Below are 22,540 nucleotides of genomic sequence, written 5' to 3' on the forward strand. Positions count from 1 at the left end.
AATGAGCTACAGCACGCTTTTTAAACCACCTAGAAGGATATCAACACTCACTTGATCTGTATCAGGAATCGACCCATCATCCTGCAAAAAGTTGTTTTCAATCAAGTCAGGCTTGCATCACAAAATTCCCGTCCCTAGAGCTAAAATCTAAACCAGGGCCCTAGTCCACTTTGAGCAGAATAGTTGAGCAACTGAAGTCAATACAAAAGCCTGTGTACAGTCAAACACTTTAAAAAGCCGTCTCACCTCAGCATCAAACAGTGCCTCATCATCATCAGCATACACCATGTTTGACAAGAGAATCTGCAGTTGTTCCAGTATACACTTATGAGATTACATTACGGCTATGCGGTTCTTGACAGAAAGAAGCAAATTGTAACAATTTTGACTATATATACAGAAATAGCTCATGCTCCCACCCCTATTAACCGAGATAAGTGACCCCTGAGCAAATCTGGCGCCAAACGAGCTTCACAGAAAGTTGACCTGCATAATTCGGTCACCATTAGAAGGTCAATGCCTATAGCCCTGACTATACCCCTGCTTAACATTATACATAGATTTCTGAAAATAGTAAAAGCATCTTCTTGCCATTGGGTATCAAAAAGAATTACCAAAATTCACATGCTTCAAGCGCCACCTCATCCTCTTTATCCTGGTTAGCTTGGAGCATATACTCAATAACATTTGCTATATGAGGCTGCATGTTCAGCAGAGCATAATGAACTACTGCATGTATTCAGACTTGAATGCAGTTTCAGGTGCAGTACTTAAAAGCAATCTTTCTTAAATCAATACATCAAATTGACAGATTAAACTCGTAAAGTACAGAAAACATGAGTAGCAAGAAATCTCTAACCATTAATAGTAAAAGACACTTACTTGCACATTCCAATAGTTATTCCACATTTACATTCCAAAAATTATCTCGCCACATAGAACAGTGAAAAGCTAAGACATCTCCAAAGTAAAGATTCTCTTGAGCTTTTCTGTCTTGGGAAAACTGTTTTTGTCATAATTTTTCCTTTTCCCTTGGCATGGGTTGCCAAAGAGGTCACCCACATGACAGACAAGTGAGCAGATGAGCAGTATGCACACAGACAGACAACAAGGGCCCCAATAGCAGGTAGATAGTGCATGAGGCAGGCACATACTATGAGAGTGAACAATTGAAGCGGAAGCATATAACATAAAGACACGAACATTGCACAATAAGAGTGGAAGCAGAGAATAGTGAGCTCCAAGAAGATCATAAATAGGCAATGGAATCTATCACATAAAGCACAAGAACAAAGTACAATACCTACAGGTACAAAGCTGTCATGTGACCAGCAACAGAAGTGCCTGGGGTCTCCCTCTCTATCCATGGCTGAAAGAAGATAATGTTCAAAAAGCAAGCTATAAACAGCCAACAGCCATGCCATTAGTGAGAGCAAGTTGTTGAGCCAATAATATTAGGGTTGAACTTCACAGAGAGAGATACTGATGGTGGATTCTCCTTAAAACAGTCCCAAAAAGCATTTAATGCTAAATACCAATAATAAATTGCCTAATTTTGACAGTTGGACAAATGCACCCCCAATCCTCTATAAATAGATGTCCTGCGTTTGTTCATTCTTATTCCCACACCTACAGTTCTTTCACCACCCACTGCTGTCCACATCCCTTCTGAAGGATGTCATCAGTTCTTGCAGTTTGTTTGACTGCTGCCCCTTCTCTCAAAGTGTTATCGGCAGCCTTACGAACCGTTCTCACGCCTGGTACCCTCCACCTCGGGTAGCACCCACATCATCGGCTGCCATCTGTATTTGCTGGCAGCAGGCCTGTTACAACCCCTGCATCTGCATTTAGGCTAGCCTGGTATACTGCCTACACTGCTGCCGGATCACTCAATAATCATTAAACACATCAACATTGCTGCTAATGTGATTCGGGATCCATTTGAGTACGACACTCTGACACCCACTCCTTCAGCCCTCTTTACCCCAGCCCTAGAGACACCATGGTTCAAGGCCCACTGATTGGATCATGCTTCATTCATACTCATTGTCATTCATTTGCATTCAGCATCTACAAATTGTATTCTCTGTATTGACATATACCTTGTGTTTTCTATGTTTGACATACCATTTCGTTATATGGTATCAGAGCAGATGTGCTCTAAGAGCTAGATATCCTCTAGCCTTGTGAAGAACTAAGTTTGGCCCTCCAGAACACAAGGACACCTTCTGAGATGCCTTCTTCATCATCGCCAACACATTCTCCCTCACAATCTATGACAATGGGTAAAAGGGATTCGTATTCTCAGCTGTCTCCTTTAGATCACATGGCTTCATCAGACTCGCAAGTTTAATATCTTCAATGCATAATGTATAGGATTACTCATGAGGAATATAAGATGGTTCTAATGCACATGATTGGAAAGATCAAGTTGGAGCAAGCTCTTATGTTCTTGATCCACCTCACACAACACTTCAACATACAAGTCCACCAACCAAGTCTACAACCAAGGGGATCTTGCATTCAAGGGGTAATTGGCCCGAATTGATTGTTGATTGTTGCTACACCAAAAGGGGCTTTTGGAATAGTAAAGGAGATTGTGAATCTCAGCTTGTACTCATTCCATTAGCAATCAAGTTAAAGAAATGCCAAAAAGGGTGCCAGTTTTGGGGGGCAACATGGTGTCCAATGTTCGAGATTATCAATGTAATTTTGTGCATTTTAAGTCATATTCATTTGCTGATTGTTGTAATTTAGTGCTTAATTTTTAAGTCATACTTTCTAAGAAGGAAGACCGGTTTCATGGTTGCATTGCCGGGATTACCAAGGTAATTTATGCATTTTAAGTTATATTCATTTGCTGATTACTGTAATTTAGTGTTTAATCAAGGAATTACCACCCTTTCTAAGAACGAAGGCTGGTTTCATAGTTCCATTGCCAAAATACCACTCGATCCCTTAATTTGGTGGGCCCAAGGCATTTGATTGTAAGCTAAAGCTTTGTGCTAGTGCTGATTTTTGCACTCAGCTGAGAAATTACAACAATATGTCTTCATACAGTGAGATGCAATCAAGCAGTGATTACAACCTCTCAGTATGAACATTCGCATGGGAATGAAGGAAATGCAATGCCTGACCTTGGACAAGGCTCAAACAATGGACAGCAAGTTGAAAATGTTGTTGTTGGGCAAGATGCAGGGACTTCGAGGCATAATGAGGCTGATGACCAACAAAGTAAAGAGGAATTTGATGACCAATTCAAGAACCTAATGAGGACAATAGTAAATCTCTTTGCTGAATTGGCAAAGGATCCTCAATTTACCCAATTTTTGAATGCTCTAAAGAAGGACAGCAAAGGCAAGAAGAAGAAGACATCTTCTACACCTTCAGGACAGGTGCACTCAAGGTAATACCAAACCCTTCATTTGAAGCTCCTAAAAATGCTAATGAAGCAAAACAATTGGTACCTATAGAGCAAGGAATGCAAATTCAAAGCCATCATGGAAGTGCCAATCCAATGGATTTGGATAGCCGAGCATACAAGCTATGATGGGATAGCTAGGATATTGAAGCACGATTTTTCATGCTATGGTTGGACAAGGACTACATACGTGAATGATGGAAAAAATCCCTATGATATGCAGTAACCAATGCATGGTGTGCAAGGCCCAATGTATTTGGGTATGGCTAGAAATATGTGAAACCCTACATATGACAATATTGGCTCGATGCCTAGGGCACAAAGTAGCATGTTTGGTAATGCATCTCCACCCCGAATGCTTATGGGGCTCAAGCAATGAATATTGGTTATGCAAATGCTCCAATTGGTGTTGGTTTTGATGTAAATTCAGCGAGTGCATCCTTTTTGCAATAGCCAGTGTATGAAAACTTCACACCCAAAGAGGCAGCAAAAGACTATGATGAGAATGAAAAAGCATTGAAGTTTGAGTCCTTCAATGGTGCACAAGATAGGTTGAAAGCTTTGACTTTCATTCAACAATTTGATGTAGTCTATTCAAAGGGAATTTCACCGAGTCCTCGAAGATTCGAAAGGCAGCCACTTTCTTAAAAGGGAATGCATTGCAATGGTGATCCATTCTTTTGATGCAAGGTAGAGCACCTTCAACGTGGGTACAATTCAAGCAAATGTTTGCATCGATTTGGTTGACAAGTACCTTTGAGGTGAACATCATGACAACTTGGAATAAGCTGGATGCTAAGAAATGTCAGAATTTGGAGCAATGTAATATGAAGTTTTAGGATGCATTGCTGCCTATTACTTCTTATCAACCCATACCCCTTCATGAGCAAGTGGAAAAATATGTTTGTAGCCTACCTAAAGGAATCATGGATTTTTGCATTAAATCCACAATGTCTAGCATGTCTCAGCTCATAGAGACTGCTGCTACAGCCAATGTTTTGATGCATGGGAAGAATTAGGGCTTCTAAGAGAGTGTGGAGAAGCCAAATAAAAAGTTGTTTAAGACTGAGAGAAGGAGCAGATATGAAAATCAGCCTGAAAAGAGGCCAAAACAGCAAAGAAAGGCTCGAAAACATTGGCACAACATAGGGAATTGATGGCTGCAAATAAATATTTTATTTGTGAACAAGAGGGTCACATTGCAAGGGACTGCCCCAATAGGCAGCAATCTGGAAAATCAAAAAATCAGGGAGATTCTAAAGGAAAGAAGCCCAAAACATTAGTAGGATTGGTGCCCAACGTTGTTAGTGATCAGCCCAATGATGATGCTAGTGAGTTGTGCAAAGCATGTGGCAAAATTAAGGATCGGTTGTTGGGAATAAAGGCCCTCGTGCCTTTAAATGTGCTTGGGTATGAACACACCCTTAGCACTTGTACTTACACATATATATCTATCTAAAAACCTAAAGGTACTCTCTCGTTATTGTACCTAAAATCGTGCACACACTCTGCTCTGCTCTCTCTATCTCTCCGCGACTAAGGAACACCTGCTGTCTCGATCTTCGTACCTGACCCGTCACTACAAACTGGTATCAGAGCGTTGGTAACAGTGTTCGCATTTCTATGAAATGTGAATCAAGTCTGCACAAGAGAAGAAGCTTGCTCCTGCACAACAGTCGACAATTGAGGTGACGTGTACAAGCGTCAGGTCCAAGACTAGTAGATCATGACAAACGACAAGTCCAAGCGTAGGGTCCAAGACTGGCAGTGCGTGACAGACGACAGCTTTGCAATAAGGCTTAGGCGAGCGGACAGTCGACAGGCGTACTACAAGCATGCTACAGTCGACAAGCATGTTACAGTCGACAGGCGTGCGACAGTTGATTGCCGCGTAGCGGGTGGGGGGGAAGGGCGCAAGTGACAAGCCGTCACGCGACATGACTGCACTGACGACGGACAAGTCAACAGTCCAATATTTTTTTTTTAATCAGAAATTTTCAATCTGCTTTATTTTCTCTCTTCTGGGTGTTCGCGCGCTCAAGCACAGTGTGCAAATCTATGCAGATTTAGGCCCAAAAATATGGGGCTTTTCCCGAATTTAGGGATCTCAGCTCAGAATTGGACAATCTTACTCAAAAATTGCAAAGCCGATGCACAATTGCTCGAGAATTTTGGGGGTTTTCACATTTTAGTGAAATTCTTTCAATTTCACTGAAATTAGTGCACGCAAGACTTGGAAAATTTGGGGATTTGTCCAGATTTGGTGCAAGCAAGATGCAACAGTGATATCTATCCCAGAATTTGCAGGAATTTGTGACATTTTGCCTCCGACATTTGGGGCTTTTCATGTGCATGCACAAATTGGGCTGAAATTTATCCAATTTCTCAACATTGATGCACATTGGACCTCGTGCAATTTAGGGCTTTTGCAGTTTGGGCAAAATCTGTGCAGCATTTGGTCGTTTTATGTACATGCAAGTTCAATTCCATGCAATTTGGACACCAACACCTAGTAAAATTTTGGGGGTATTCCTGAAATTGCTCCACTTTGGCAGAATTGGCTTATTCTATGCATGACAGAGAAAATGCAGATGTGTGGTTGATGCTTTGAGCACAAAAATTTCGGGCCTTTTGACCGTGCGTATCAAATTTTATGCCCATGGGTACATGCACAACAGAAATTGCAGCTAACATTTGGGATTTCTCATGTAATGTGATGCATATCCCCTTGGAACAGCTGTAATCAGTTGTGGAATGTTGTAGCACATGGTTTAGTGCTTTTGAAAATTTAATTACAGATCTGAAATCTGTGCTTCTACATGGTCATTTATTGCTGGTTGGTACTTGTTTGTACCTTGGTCACTTGGGTGACAGTTTTGGGCTTGCATTGCAGATGATAGCAAGGAAGAGAAGAAGGACAGTCAGCCTAAGAAGAGCAGTGTAAAAATTGAAGAGGTGAATGTAGTCACTCATGACAGTGATAGTGGGAGTGATGTAATGTGATGCATATGCCCTTGGAACAGCTGTAATCAGTTGTGGAATGTTGTAGCACATGGTTTAGTGCTTTTGAAAATTTAATTACAGATCTGAAATCTGTGCTTCTACATGGTCATTTATTGCTGGTTGGTACTTGTTTGTACCTTGGTCACTTGGGTGACAGTTTTGGGCTTGCATTGCAGATGATAGCAAGGAAGAGAAGAAGGACAGTCAGCCTAAGAAGAGCAGTGTAAAAATTGAAGAGGTGAATGTAGTCACTCATGACAGTGATAGTGGGAGTGATGTAATGTGATGCATATGCCCTTGGAACAGCTGTAATCAGTTGTGGAATGTTGTAGCACATGGTTTAGTGCTTTTGAAAATTTAATTACAGATCTGAAATCTGTGCTTCTACATGGTCATTTATTGCTGGTTGGTACTTGTTTGTACCTTGGTCACTTGGGTGACAGTTTTGGGCTTGCATTGCAAATGATAGCAAGGAAGAGAAGAAGGACAGTCAGCCTAAGAAGAGCAGTGTAAAAATTGAAGAGGTGAATGTAGTCACTCATGACAGTGATAGTGGGAGTGATGTACTCGTTGTCTCTTCGCACTTTGATGCACATGCTTTACTTGTAGATACAGATGATGACATGCATACCTGGATTCTCGATTCAGGTGCTTCCTTTCATGTCACCCCTCATCAAGAGTGGTTCTCTGCCTATACAGGGGGTCGACATGGTGTTGTCCATCTTAGGGACAACTATGCATGTGACATTGCAGGTATTGGCAGTATGTAGTTGCAGTTTCAGCATGGCTCTATCTTTATACTTCAGCATGTACGGCATGTACCTCAGCTCAAGAAGAGCTTGATTAGCACAGGGCAACTAGATGATGATGGTTTTCATACCACCTTTGGTGATGGAAAATGGAAGACCTGTCAGGGATCTAGAGTGATTGCCAAAGGTTGCAAGAGTGATACTTCGTATCCACTTCGTGAATCTAGTATACGTGACCATGTTGTTGCCGTGACCGAGCACCCAAGCGTTTCTTTGTGGCATGGCTGGTTGGGACACATGAGTCAAACAGGAATGAAAGTGCTTTCTCATTTGGGTTACTTGCCTTGTCTTTGTTACGCTGATTTTGAGCATTGTGATCATTGTATTTATGGCAAACATGCACAGATGTCTCATAAAAAGTCTCTTTCGTTGAAATCTTCTCCTCTAGAGTTAATACATTCAGATGTATGTCAGATGCCAGGATTATCTTTAGGGAAAAAGAAATATTTGTCACCTTTGTTGATAATGTTACACAGAAGGTATCGGTTTATCCTATTCATAGCAAGGATGAAGGGCTCGACAAGTCTAAAAAATTCTTCGCATTGGCTAAAAATCAAACAGATAAGACACTTAAGTGCCTTCACTCTGACAATGGTGGGGAATATGTGTCCAAGGCCTTTCACGCATTTTGTGACAGCAAAGGGATAAAGAGGGAGCTCACTGCCCCTCATAATCCACCCCAAAATGAAGTTGTAGAGCGTATGAATCAGACCATACAGGATAAAGTCCATACAATGCTATCTCACGATGCATTACCCCATGGTTTTTGGGCAACGGCTGTTATGACAGCAGTTCACTTAATTAATCGGTCACCAGACATGTCTTTTTTCTTTTTTTTTTTGGGGGGGCGGGGGGGCCGCGTTTTTTGGTTTCTAGGTTCCCCAAGAGGCGTGGTCGTGCAAGCCACCTTCATATGCTCACCTGAAAGTGTTTGGCTGCAAGGCTTTTGTGCGCATTCGAAAAGAAAACGCAGCAAACTTGAGCCAAAGTCCTGTAAATGCATCTTCCTAGGATATAGCGACAAGGGTAAAATGGGGTATAGATTATGGGATCCCGAGAAAAGGAAAGTAGTACGCAGCAATGATGTTATCTTCCGGGAAGATCACATGCATAAACAGCCCGAAAAGACTGAGGAGGTCCGTAGGGTTGTATTCCGGGAAGAAATACCTTTTGGACAACAAAATGTGCCCGTTGTACAGTAGCAAATACCTGCTGTAAATGAACCTATTGCTGGAAATAATCAACCAGCTATTGCTCATGATAATGAGCCACTACATGTGCAGGAACAGCGAGGACAACAAGCTGTTAATGCTGATTTGCAGGCTGAAATGCCAAAACAGCAAGCTGAAAATGCTCAACAACCAACAAACAATGATCATTGGGTTAGGAGATCGTCTAGGGCTACTAGACAACCTGACAGATTTGTTCCTGGTGCAAACAATGTGGCTGATTATGTCATGTTGACAGACCGTGGTGAACCATCTTGCTTCAAGGAAGCAATGGACAGACAAGACAGGAAGAAATGGTATAAAGCGATGTTGTCAGAAATGGAATCTCTTGAGAAAAATGGCACTTGGAACTTGGTGCAATTGCCTAAAGGGCAGAAAACACTTCCATGCAAATGGGTTTACAAGATGAAGGTCACTTCTGGTTCCTCGCCAAGGTACAAAGCAAGATTGGTTGCAAAGGGATACAAGCAGGAGCATGGAATTGACTTTGATGAGATTTTCTCTCCTATAGTCAAGATGACTACATTGAGAACCATTTTGGGCTTGGTTGCAGCTGAAGACATGGAGCTCATACAGATGGATGTAAAGACTGCATTTTTACATGGTGATCTGCATGAAGACATATATATGCAACAGCCTAAAGGATTTGTGGAAAAAGGGAAAGAAAAGATGGTATGTAAACTCAAAAGGAGTTTGTATGGGCTGAGACAAGCACCAAGAGAATGGTGTCATAAATTTGATACATTTATGCAGTCTCAAGGTTTCCATAGAAGTCAAGTGGATCACTGCTTGTACACCAAAAAGGCAGCAGATCGCAGCCTGGTTATCTTGGTTTTGTATGTTAATGACACGCTGATTGCTGGCAAGGATACTCATGCCTTGGATTCACTGAAGCAAAGTCTTCATGGCAGCTTTGACATGAAGGATCTTGGTGATGCAAATCACATTCTTAGTATGCGAATACTCAGAGATAGGTCGAAAGGATTACTCTATCTATCTCAGCAGGCATATATCTCCAAGGTTTTGCAGTGTTTTAATATGGAGGGGGGGAAACCGATTGGGGTTCCATTGCATCCATATGTGAAACTAAGTGCAGAGAAGAGCCCTACATCTGATGATGAGAAGGCTGAAATGGCCAAGATACCATATACTTCAACTGTTGGCAGTTTGATGTATGCTATGGTTGCTACACATCTTGACATTGCCTTTGCAGTGGGAGTGGTTAGCAGATACATGGCAATCCTTGGCAAAAAGTATTGGGATGCAGTGAAAGGTATTATGAGATACCTCAAAGGCACAAAGCAATTGTGCATCTGCTTTGGGAAACAGAAGGCAACTGTTATTGGCTTTATGGATGCAGACTATGCTGGTCATGTGGATTGCAAGAAGTCCACTTCTGGGTATATGTTTACTTTCACAAGAGGAGCAGTCTCTTGGATCTCCAAGCTACAAAAGTGTGTTGCATTGTCTACTACAGAGGCAGAGTATATGGATGCCACTGAGGCATGCAAGGAGGCTTTATAGCTTTCACGTCTAGTGGAAGAGCTTGGCATCTCAGAGTTACATATTCTCCATTGTGATAGTCAGAGTGCTATCATGCTAGCGCAGAATCCTGTCTTTCATGCAAAGACAAAGCACATACAAGTGAAGTACCACTTCATTAGAGATGTACTTGACAGCAAGAGCATTGAACTTGTCAAAGTGCATACAGATGATAATCTTGCAGACCTTCTCACGAAGGGTCTTCCAACAAAGCAGTTTGCTCATTGCCGACAAATAATGGGAGTTGGATAGATATATGTATTTCATCTTTGTACATACCTAGACTTAGCTGATTCTTTTCTCCTCTTAAGGCACAATGCCTTTAGATGGAAGGTTGTTGGAAATAAAGGCCCTCGTGCCTTTAAATGTGCTCGGGTGTGCACACCCTTAGCAATTGTACTTACACATATATATCTATCTAAAAACCTAAAGGTACTCTCTCGTCATTGTACCTAAAATCATGCACTCTCTCTGCTCTGCTCTCTCTCACTCTCTCTGTCTCTCCGCAACTAAGAAACACCTGATGTCTCGATCTTCGTGCCTGACCTGTCACTACAAGCATGCATCGATTTTCCTTGATAATGATGCACAAGCAAACTTCATCTATGTAGACATGGCAACCCATCTAGGCATCAAAGAGGATGAGATGGGAGCCATGGGGAAGGTTGAAATGGCATATAAAGGCCATGCAAGCCTATCACACCACTCATTGGAAAGGTTCAATTGCATAAACCGAGATATGTGGACAGCGAAGAGTTCTTCATTGCTCCATTTGAGGGTTGTGATATATTGCTTGGTATACCATGGTGTCACCATATGCATACAGCAATTGATTCTCGTGCAAAAAGATCACTATTCAACATAAGGAAAATGCACTCACACTTGATGTAGAGTTCAAAGGTAAATCTATCCCTATTGTATGTGCAACTGCCATTTCTAAAGTAATGAAAAATCATATTTCAGCATACTTGGCTTTTACTAAGGATAAAGATGATAGTGAGAATGTTGGGAACATGTCTAAGTTAGAGAAGGATCACATGTCATTTCTGAAAATGTATGCTGATTGCTTCTCTCAATCACTTCCAGGGCAGCTATCGCCTAAAAGGCCAAAAGATCATGGCATAGATCGTATCCCTGAAGATAGCCCACCTAATAAGCCATCCTACAAAGTCAGTGCAGCCCAACAAGAAGAGATTGAGTCAGGTGAATGAGCTGTTAGAAAAAGGGCTAATTCATCCCAGCTCATCTCCTTTTTGTTCTTCAGTTCTTTTGAAGCAAACAAAGAATGGTACATTGATTATCGTGCTTTGAATAAGATCACAATAAAGAATCGCTTTCTAATTCCTCAAATCAATGATGTTATGGATAAATTGCAAGGAGCAACCATATTCAGCCGTATAGATTTGAAAAGTGGGCATCATCAGATATGCATTAGACCGGAAGATGTGCCTAAGACGGCGTTTAGGAAATCTTTTGGGTTGTACGAGTTTATTATCATATAGCAGCCACACGGAGATGGGTGACAGTCCAGAGAGCTCTGGAGATCAAAGCAACATACCAAGCACAAATATAAGGATACCGATGCTACACCAAAGAGAGATGAGAGAGATCCACTAGTGACATGAGCAGCACATGACAAAGTTGAGGTCTCAATCTAGACTACCCCCATACTATTTCATCAAAGATGTAATACTCTATCCATCGATCCTCATAGGATGGGACCAAATATATGGATATCCCTTACCTTTACTATTAGACATGTACTCCTTTATCCTCCTGTTGTATCCCTACGTGGACACTATTTTGTCTTGTATATCACTTTAGGTTCTTTTCACAGTATATCACTCATCATCTTTTAGCACGACACACTTGGATGGCTAGTGACGATTAGTATTGTACATTGTTTTGTCTCATAGGCCAATTTTGGCCTCTAGACACATCTCTCTCTCTCTCTCTCTCTCTCTCTCTCTCTCTCTCTCTCTCTCTCTCTGTGTGTGTGTGTGTGTGTGTGTGTGTGTGTGTGTGTGTGTGTGTGTGTGCGCGCAATAGATAATTGTATTAATTACGAGAAAAAAAAGTACAAGATTACAAGATTACAAAATGCAGGGTGGTTCTAGGGCATCGTACATAAACTCGCTTTACAAAAGATTAAATAAACTAAATAGTACAAAAGTCACAGCAAAGAAGCAACAAAGATTTCCATATGCCAAGGAGTTAAATCCTTCCTAGGGAGAAGATTAACATGTTGCACAAGTTCTAATTGCCAATGTAGAAGACCCTTGAGTTTGGCAATATGTCCTTGGATGCCCATAGCAAAGTCAAAGACAAAAGCGTTCTGGGTGATCCAATTATGTCAACAGCCCCAAAATCTAAAAAACGGAAGAAGTCCTTCATATGTGACTGCACCAGGTGGGATATTTGGCGCTAGCAAAAACCCAATCAAAAGGCGCAACGATAGACCAACCATCACTTGCCAAATATCTATCAATAGAGCCCAAATTTTCCGAGCCAAAGGGAAGGAAATAAATCTATGATGCAAAGATTCCATGCTAGTTGTACAAAATACAAGTTGCCATTTGAGATTCGGTGCTTGCAAAGGGCCGAAGCAAGAGGAAGCCCACCAATGATCACTCTCCAAAGAAAGATCTTGCATTTTGCATTTGAATGGGGTCTTGTTCAACCATCCTTCCATCATTGTCATTTTCGACCAAGCCTTGGATTTATGCATGTCCCAAATAGCATTGACATTAGTAACCAACCAATGCTTATCCTTAATCAACAGATCATACACCCGGATAGTTGAAGCCTTTTGAAGGCAAAGATAGCTAGCAAGATCCCAATTCTTGTTTAAATACATTCAAACCATGCGCATGCTAAACACGACTCTCACGAGCATACATCACCGAATGCTCAGAGGAGATTGCAATGCATCAGTACACATATTGAAATCTCCCATCAACAAACATGGTCTACAAGTCCAAAACCGGCTGCCAATTCATCCCACAAACCACATCTAGAAAAGGGATCATTCGGTTCATGTAGGCCCACCAGCCATAGAACCTCCCCTTCGAGCATGACATCAACCACTAGAAAATGACCCTACGCATCATTCTTGATCAGGACTAGCTAAAATCTCTCATGAACGACCATGAGCACACCAAAGTAATGTTGTGCAAAGCCCCCAGCATAAAACAAGCAAAACCCATCACAATCCACAATCTTGCTTGCATCATCTTAACTCTTATGCTCAACAGCACATAAAACAACCCACTGATTATCACGTAGAATGCGCCACATGTCATGTGCTTATTGCACAAGCAAATGCCACACACGCTCCAACTAGCACCTTTCATATTTATTCAAATAAAGAAGATCAAACCTGAGGCTGGTTTTGCCTCGATTTAACTTTTTTGTGCTAGCAATTCAAGAGTTCCCTCATCAAGAAAATCAGCCAGCACTGCAAATGAGTTCATCCTCTAACTTGCCGATTTTGAGTTAGAGGGATCCTCTCCCCTTTTTGGGACGGACCTTGGATAACTGTGATCCCAAGGCGTAACCACCTTACCCCATGTGTCAAAGGCAAGTCTTGCCAATAGATCTTTAAAACGGTCCACAGAACCTTTCCCTACAAAAGGTGTCCAAGGGGCAAAAGAGACTTGTCATTATTTGGACTTGCTACGAGGGCCTTATCTTTCTGTCGAACATAGGTACCTAGAGAGTCATGCGCAAGGCCAAGCATAGCGGCTAAAAAGTCAATAAAACTCTTCTTGCTTCTTTTAGGGCGTACATTAACCCAACTGTGATCCAGGTGATCCAAAGACTACATAGGGTTTTTCCCCTTTTCTACATTGATCTCTGCAAGGGCCTCATTATTCATAAGACTGTCAACCATACGAGCTACATGTTTTGCTAGGCATTCACCCATAAAATGCCCCAACTACCCACAAAAGAAACAATAGCTAGCAAAAATACCCCATTTCAAATAAAAAATGCAATGATGGCATACTAGGGCAATTTAGCCGTAGTAGCCAATTAGGCCTCTTGCAAGAGGTATCCCATAACATACACATGCAGTTACGATTTGTTGCCCTAAAGCTGGAGACACCAAGATCATATCAATAGCTACCATAGCTTCCTTTAGCAAAGACCAGTACACAACAAGGCAAGCTTCCACTTTTACCCAAATCGGGCACTCCTATTGAAGCAAGCATTGGAAATTAGCCAAGGGTGACCAAGGCATAGCATGAACAACGCGGCAATCAAAAAACAAAGGCACTTTAGCTAAGAGATTATCACAAAGCATAGCTAACTTTAACATTACTTCATAAAGGCCCCATGTTCCCACAAAAATCTCTTCCACACATTCACGCAACAGTAGGGAATTCAACCAATGACCAATCCAAAAAAACACTGAGATTCGGTTTGTAAAGAACAAGATAACCCCTCTTTCATAAAATGATGAAAATGATTGTCTTTGTATCCAAAACAACTTCCAAAATATCATCCTGATCTTGGACATGGAAGGTCTCACAATTGTGTTGGACATAATCTCCCAATAATGTATTAGCAAACTCCAACAAGTATTCCAAGTCTAAATCTTGCGATTTCTCAATGGTAGATGTGACATGTGCATAGGAGCGCGGCTAGCAATCATCTTGCGGAGGTTCCTTAGGGTCTTACATCAAAGCATTAGAGGCATATTTGTTGCATTTGATTGCCGGTTGTGTATCAGGACCAGGTTAAATTTTAGAATAGGGGACCGCCATCTTGATACATGGAACCATTTCTTCCCCCTCTTCAACATTCGAATCGGGCCCCAAAGCCTTCACTGCCTGATCCATAAAAGCATTGTTCGATTCAAACATGACTGCTATAGCAACAAAGTACACGGGTTATGTTCACGCTTCTAATTATGTAGGTCTACTCCAAATGATTTGATTTGATCTCTCTCTCTCTCTCTCTCTCTCTCTCTCTCTCTCTCTCTCTCTCTCTCTCTCTCTCTCTCTCTCAATGGATATTTACATTATATAAAATCACATGAGAAATACAGAAGTCACGGTCAAGGAACAAAAGAAATTGCCATGTGCCAAGAAACCAAGTCCTCCATGGAGAGGATCTCAACATGCTAAACAAGATCTAACTGTCGATGCAAAAAGACCCCTAAGCCTAGACGTTTCTCTCTAAACACCAAAGGCTGAATCAAAAGCGAACGCATTTTGAATGACCCAATTATGCCAACAGCCCCAAAATCCAAGAAAGTGAAACAGTATCTTCATATGTGGTTGCACATATTGAGCTAAAAATGCATTAATTTATCGAAACGGCCCCAAAACTCAAATTAATTGATGAGTTAAAACCTTGTAGTTTAAAAAAAACATAGTCCTAAAGAGTTTCTATGTCCCACATACAAACCCTAATTTGGGAGGCCCCAAACTTTCTATACATAGACAAGCTGCCCTCCATTCAACCCAATCTCATTTTTGCAGCTTGGAAGTGCCACAGCTTTGCTGTCCACACCCTGTATGTAGAGGATATCTCACAGCTGAAGCTGTCCCAGATTGTTGTCCGCCCACTAGCGCCTGCTGCCCAGCCATCTCTTGCTGTTGGTGACAGTTTTCAGCGCCAACTCTGCTGCCGTTCAGCAGGCAACTGCTGCTGTCCACTGTTCTAGTGCTGATCAGGCTGCATTTTCAGCCCAACTGCTGACATCAGCACTTGGGACTGCTACCTAGCTGCATTTACTCCTCCCGATTGCCGGTTTTGTCAGAACTGCTGCTGCCCAGCCCCAAACAGTCCAAAAATCTGTGTTTTGCTGTCACTGTAGTTTGCTAGGCTGCCATTTCATCATTCAGGCCTGCATTTGCTGATTTCTTCCTATCTACTACCCGTTTGACAATGATCTAGCCTCCACTACTACGTTTGCTGCTGCTAGATGTGGTGATGGATGCACAATGGAGGTTCAATGTTAGGCAATAGTGATGGCAGAGAGTGAGAGAGTGAGTGAGTGAGAGAGTGAGTGGCAATAGTAGAATGTGATGCACAATGTGTGGATACAAAAATATGTACCACTCTTAATGTTTTTGATAGTTATATGTAAAGGACTATTTAAGTACAAGTGCACACCCGAGCACGTATAAAAGGCACGATGGCCCTTTATTCCCAACACCAGACACCTTCGAAGGCTGCCTTGTTGGATTTCAAGATCCGTCATGAGTACAACATACTCTCTAGCTCATACTTTTTGCCCCAATCCTCCAAACACAAGAGTTTGAGGGTCAGTATTCATTCCTTGCATAGTGTGTTTGCTGCATGAGCATTGTTTTCTATTCTGATTCGTTTCATTATTAACCTTAGCTGGGTTCTATTTTCATTTTGTGCTTTGTCATACAATTGTATTTGAGTTTCTATGTTAGGGCATTTCTTTATATGGTATCAGAGCTAAGTACTCTCTAAAGATACCTAGACCTTGATCTGAAAGCTCTTCTCAAAAGCCAAGAACTATAGTAGGACAGATGATTTCGAACACATCTACACCAACTCAATCCCCAAAGGAGCCTATGCCGAGAACTAAGTAGGAATGGTATCCACTGCCAGCTCTGCAAGGTTCCGACATGGCGGAAGATCCTTTTGACTACATTCGAGACATCAAACGTGAGGAGCTACAACTGATGTTGACTCACACAGCTAGGAAGTCCAAAAAGCTACATCAACAAGCCTTCAAACAAAAGCTGGATGAAGAAGGTATATTTGATTCTTTCTCATCATATGTAGTGTATAAGTTTAATAATATTGTAAGGCCATCAAGACCTCCATTAGGAACGGGCAACCCTCTTGGCAAGAGATCCAAAGTATGTCCCCCATTTTCAATCTCTCTCTCCTACTTCAGTGCAAGGTACATAAGTTTCTACTTTTGTCCCTTTGTCTATTTCTTTTTCTTCACCACCTTTGCAACATGTTGGTAAAGAACAAGTTGAAGCAAGAGTGTCATATGTTGATCATGGCAAATCTCCCATTGAAGATCCACATATGTAAGCTAATACAAGAAGGGGTGATTATAAGAAAAAGTCTAGTATCTCTTTTTCTTCCCTTCCTTCATTTCATTTTGATTCTCAAAGTCAAAATGACCTTGTTGTATCATCTTCCTACCCCAAATTGCATAAGAACCACCTATAACTGAAGCTGTAGAGGATTTAAAGGATGTGCCTATGTTTGAGGGACCCCTCAATGTGGTGTGTGCAATGGTGTTTGATATACAAGAGTGAATGCTGTGAAAGGTAATAGTGATGTAGTGAAAGAAGTGGGAGGGTTTAAAAATTATTGTGGAAATGATAATGCATTAAATTGATTTTGATTAGGTGATGGAAATTGAAATGAGGGTGAAGATGTACTCCATTGACACCTTATGGAAAGGGCAAACAAAACCAAAATTCAAATCAAAAATCAAAATTAAGACCAAAATCAAGTCAATGAGTCACAAGTAACCTCCCAGACTTCTCTCAACACAAGTGGCAAAATGCACCTAAACAAAATAGGTATTGTCAACATTGTCAAAAGGTTGGTCATTACTATGACGAGTGTCGATCAATGGCTAAAGTACGCAACCAAAATCAAAGACTCAAGTAAACCCCCAACAAGGGAGGCAAGGTGATGGCAACCAAAATTAGGGTAGTGGTATGGCCAAACCCACACTACCACCAGTCGATCATCACAGTTGACTTCCTTCTTAACGCCAAAGGGCTTGTCTGACCAGTCTTCTTAGGCCTATCTCATCTCTTTAGAGACATCGTAGGATGTGAGTCTCACTCACATCTATGATTTATCTCTCAATGAGGTGACTACAAATGCCCACTGTTCGCAACCAAGAACCACTTCTCTCGTTTGGATTGTGGATAATGAATCTACACATCACATGACCCTCATCTACAACATTTTTCTCACTCGAGCCCCTGCAACCTAATGTGTCCAGATCGGGAATAACTCCTCACTTAAGATACAAACTCATGGTCGTACCACTTTTACTATTGACAAGGGTCTGGCTACGCTAAAGGATGTCTACCATGTCCCCCAACTTGAGGTGAGCTTATTATCGGTTCAACAACTTTGCCGATTGGGGAAAGAGGTCTTCTTTATAACCACCATATTCGATGTCCTTCACTCTCAAACTAGTTTGGTGATTGCTCACGATGAGACATAGCCTAGTGGCCTTTAACACATGACCCAAATTCTTTCCAAGCTGATAGTTGAGAACTCATAGTTCAAGCTTTAGCCACCGCACAGGAGTCTACAAACAATGAGCATCTTTGGCATTACCACTTGGGGCATCTTGGGTACAACTCTCTTTATGAGTTGTCTTGCCTACACATGGTGGAGGACCCTCCATGCCTAAAACTCTCGAGAGATGTATGTAAACCCAATCAGCTAGGGAAACCGCACCGTACTCCATTCTCTCAACAATATACACATAAAGCTAAGGTACCCCTTAGATTGATCTGTGTTAATCTTTGCAGGCCAACTTCCACTACTGCCTTGAATGGCACATTGTGTTTCTTCTTTATAGTGGATGCTTCCTCGAGATACATGTGGGTGTATTTCTTAAAGAATACATATCGCACATTTACCTACTTTTCTCCAAGAGTGTTGTTGATACATAACCAGACTAGTCATCATGTCGGTTGCATGAGGAGTGACAGAAGTGGTGAGTTTATCTCCAATGAGTTCATGGAGTCTTGATAGGAACATGGCATCTCTTGCCAACTCACCTCTGTCAACTCCCCTTTTCAAAATGGAGTTGTAGAGCATAGAAACCAGACAATCATGAACATGGCACCACTCTATATAGTTTGCAGCAAAGCTCCCCGAGCACCTTTATGTCAAGATTGTGAACACTTCGGTGTACATCCTCAACCGATACCCATTGTAGTGGTCTCTCAAATAACCTTGTATCAAGCATTCTTTGGCACTCAACATGTAGTTTCACACTTTTAGAGTCTTCGTGTGTCATGGTTACATGCGCACTCCTAATGATAAGATAGGAAAGCTCACTCCCAAAGCTGATCTCCTTATTTTTGTAGGATATATCTCCAAGGCGAAAGCCTATATCATTTGTTTGATCCTCAAACAAACAAGATGATCATTCGGAGAGAGGTCTTTTTCAATGAGAGGAATAATGTACAATCTTCTATACCAAAATCCGAGCCGGTTTCTCAAGATATACCATCAAAGACAGTGCCTTATCAATCAAGTCTACTACATGCTCCTAACCTTCCCCCTTAATTCTTCAGTCCCCCAACCCCCCTCCGCGAAACCCATTATCTCCTGGTACAAACAAACCATGCGAGATTTGAGGATCCTTCCACCAAATTCTACTCTAGAGGATCCTAGAATATCTGCTCAATTAGCCCCTTAGGCTTCATTTGCATCGATGTTTATGACAGACTATATAGTGCATTCCGAGCCAGAAAGTTGGCCAAAGGCTCTTCAACACCCCCAAAGGTAAGAGACCATCAAAAAGGAGTTCGAGAACATTGACCAAAATGAGACTTGGACCTTGGTGGCTCGTCTTAGTCATAAGAGAGTCATCGAACCAAGTACATTTTTAGGATCAAGCTAAAAGTTGATGGGACTTTAGACAAGTACAAGGCTTGCTTTATCGTGTAAGGGTTTCGACAAAAGCAAGATACTAACTATGAAGAGATATTTGCCCTATCTTCCACGGCCAACGCTAAGTATAGGACAATGGCACCACCAAGGTCATCTCTTTGAGGAGCTTGGTGGCAACCCTTTAGTTCCCTTGTGTCGATGCGACTATCTTCTGTTGCCACAACCAAATTGTGATTGCACTGGCTGGTAACCCCATCATCACCCCCACGGACAAGGCATATTGAAGTACACTTCCACTTAACCAGAGAGCGAGTTGAGCTAGACACTAATCGCTTGGAGTTTTTCCCTTCACGTGAAAATTTTGCATACGTATTAACCAAGGCGTTCAATCGGCCAGTCCTACAGTACTTACTTCCCAGGATTGGCTCAAGTACACCCTCCCTTACTACTCCTGACTGATAGGAGAGGGTGACTCCCTCCAACTTTCCCTTCTACTTTGAGAGGAGGCAGTTTTTCTCTTAATGGTGACATGGTGTTGTTTACACATGCATTTGAATATTTTGCATTTTGTATCATGATCTACATCATCCATGATTGTAAAAGAGTGCTTGGACAACTAAACAATTCCCCTGTGAGGGCCTTGTCCAAGTGGCACCGTTGTATAGCATTTTGCATGAGCATGATCATTTACATTGCCTTTTGCATAACTCCAGTGCATTGGTTCTATTTTTATAAGCATATATATGTACACATTTATCACTTTTCGGTCTTTGGAGTGGTTAACTCTGTATCGACCATATTCGCGGCATTGCAAATGGTAGTCTCCCTTGCTTGCTTTGCTCACCTAGCTTGCTTCCACCTATCTTTTTTTACCTCTCCCACATATTCTCCCCATCTCAATATTCTTCATCATCAATACCTAGCAATGGTAGGGATAGCCTTTTACCAACGAGAAGGGTATTAGTAGGTCATCAACACCATGCAAGCACATGTGTATGGTTTTTACCCAATAGCCACTCATCATACATACGTAGAACAAAAGGATATCAGTAGAACAAATGCTTGTACCTACATTGTAATAGGCTTGCTATTGGGTGGTTTTATTGAGGAGGGGCAACATACATGCACCCTTTGACCGATGCCCTGGCTGCTTTAGGATGGGGTGCCTTGAGATAAACAAACAGAAAAAGGACTTGGGCTTGTTTATAGTTCCTTTCTAGTTCTAGTTTAGGGCCTAGGAGGGGTTGTTGAGCTAAAAAAGTATTAGCTTTATATAAAAGGCCCCAAAACTCAATTTAATTAATGAAAACCTTTTATTAAAAAGAAACGTGACCCTAGAGAGTTTGTGTGTCCCACATGCAAACCCTAATTTGGGAGGCCCAAACTTCCTATAAATAGACAGGCTGCCCTCCATTCATCCCAATCTAATTTTTGCAACTTGGAGGTGCCAAAGATTCGATGTCCACACCCCATACACGGAGGATGTCTCAGCCAGAGCTCTCCTAGACTGCTGTCCACCCACTGGCGCCTGCTACCTAGCCATCTCTTGCTGTTAGCGACTGTTTTCAGCCCTGATTCCACCGTTGTTCATCACGAAACTGCTGCTCTCCACTAGATGACTATGGCTGTCCACTATTTTGGTGCTGATCAGGCTGCGTTTTCAGCCTGGAAAAGATGCGAACACTTGGTGACCACTACCTAGCTGCATTCACTTCTTGTAGCTACCGTTTTTGCCAAAGTTGGTGCTGCCCAAACCCAGATAGTCCAAAAATTTGCATTTTATTGTTGCTACAGTCCACCAGGCTGCCATATCATCATTCACGCTTGTGTTTGCTGATTTCTTCCTATCTACTACCCCCGCATCCACTACTATGCTTTCTGCTCTACCAAACACCTTCGGAGGCTGCCTTGCTACATTTTTGGATCCGTCAAGAGTATGACACGCACTCCAATTCATACTCTCTACCCCGATCCTTGAGACACAAGAGTTCAAGGATCAATATTCATTCATTGCATCGTGTGTTTATTGCATGAGCATTGTATTCTATTCACTTTCATTCATTTCATTATTCTCTGTGTTCATTGTCTCTGAGTTACCCTAACCCTAACTACGTTCTATTTTTAGTTTGTGCTTTGTCATACGATTGTATTTGAGTAGGAAATTTCACCTTAAGCAAAGTCCCTGACAAAGGGGTACAAAGACGGTCCGACCATAGCTCTCCAAATATCAAACGAGAACTAGAATTTTTTTTTTTGCCACAAAAGAAGAAATAAATATGTGATGAGAGGACCATATTGATAATGCAAAAGAAGTAGTTTCCATTCAAGATTCGATGCTTTGAGAGAGCCAAGGAAAGGGAAAGTCCACCAATCATCACTCTCCAAAGAAAGACTTTACTTTTGAATGGCACCTTGTTGAGCTAGCCTTCCGTCACAATCATCCGTGTTAGAAGTGCATGCAACAATGGAAGCATGAAAGAGTACTGAAATAAACTACCGAACACAAGACAAAAGAGAAAGGAAAGAGAAAACACAAAAACACTGCAAATAAGAACTCAAAGATATGCTCAGGACATGGAATCATATACCAAACACAAGACAGCTGCATACAATAGTGAGTCACTAGCTGTGTTGGCATTGGCACCAACTTCCTCTCTCCATAGAGCATGCACTGGATCTACAAGCGATGAATAACTGAATGTGAAGGAGGAGCCTAAATAAATAGGCCAACCAAAATGCAAATAATACATCATATCGGCTAGCATTTAATGTTGGTCGACCAAAACAACGTACCATAATCTCTTCTGCACAAACCATGCTTCCATAACAGGACTCCATGTTAGGTAATCAAGGCCGTGCAATTTGTCATCAATGGAGCAGCACATAAGGAGCCATATGGAGAGGATAGGAAGAGAAAATAAAGGAAAGAAGAGGAG

The 22,540-nt window shown here is 41.7% G+C and overlaps 1 protein-coding gene across 3 annotated transcripts in view; it reads right to left on the minus strand.

Annotated features, from left to right (window-relative positions):
• Positions 1 to 22,540, minus strand: part of TRN1 (transportin 1) — a 112,216-nt gene that overhangs the window by 55,098 nt on the left and 34,578 nt on the right. For all 3 annotated transcript variants that reach the window (XR_015689426.1, XM_087671007.1, XM_087671006.1), the window contains exons 7-10: positions 615 to 700; positions 420 to 486; positions 247 to 303; positions 52 to 81 (exon numbers count right to left, since the gene is read on the minus strand). Coding sequence is in view for 2 of the 3 variants with exons in the window: in XM_087671007.1 (XP_087527133.1) it covers positions 52 to 81; positions 247 to 303; positions 420 to 486; positions 615 to 700 (240 nt within the window). In the remaining variant the exon portion in view is untranslated. The remainder of the gene's footprint in view (positions 1 to 51; positions 82 to 246; positions 304 to 419; positions 487 to 614; positions 701 to 22,540) is intronic.

Source organism: Lygodium microphyllum, chromosome 29, assembly GCF_053477565.2.
Source record: "Lygodium microphyllum isolate KBCC chromosome 29, Lygodium_microphyllum_v1.1.10, whole genome shotgun sequence".
Classification (NCBI taxonomy): Eukaryota; Viridiplantae; Streptophyta; class Polypodiopsida; order Schizaeales; family Lygodiaceae; genus Lygodium; species Lygodium microphyllum.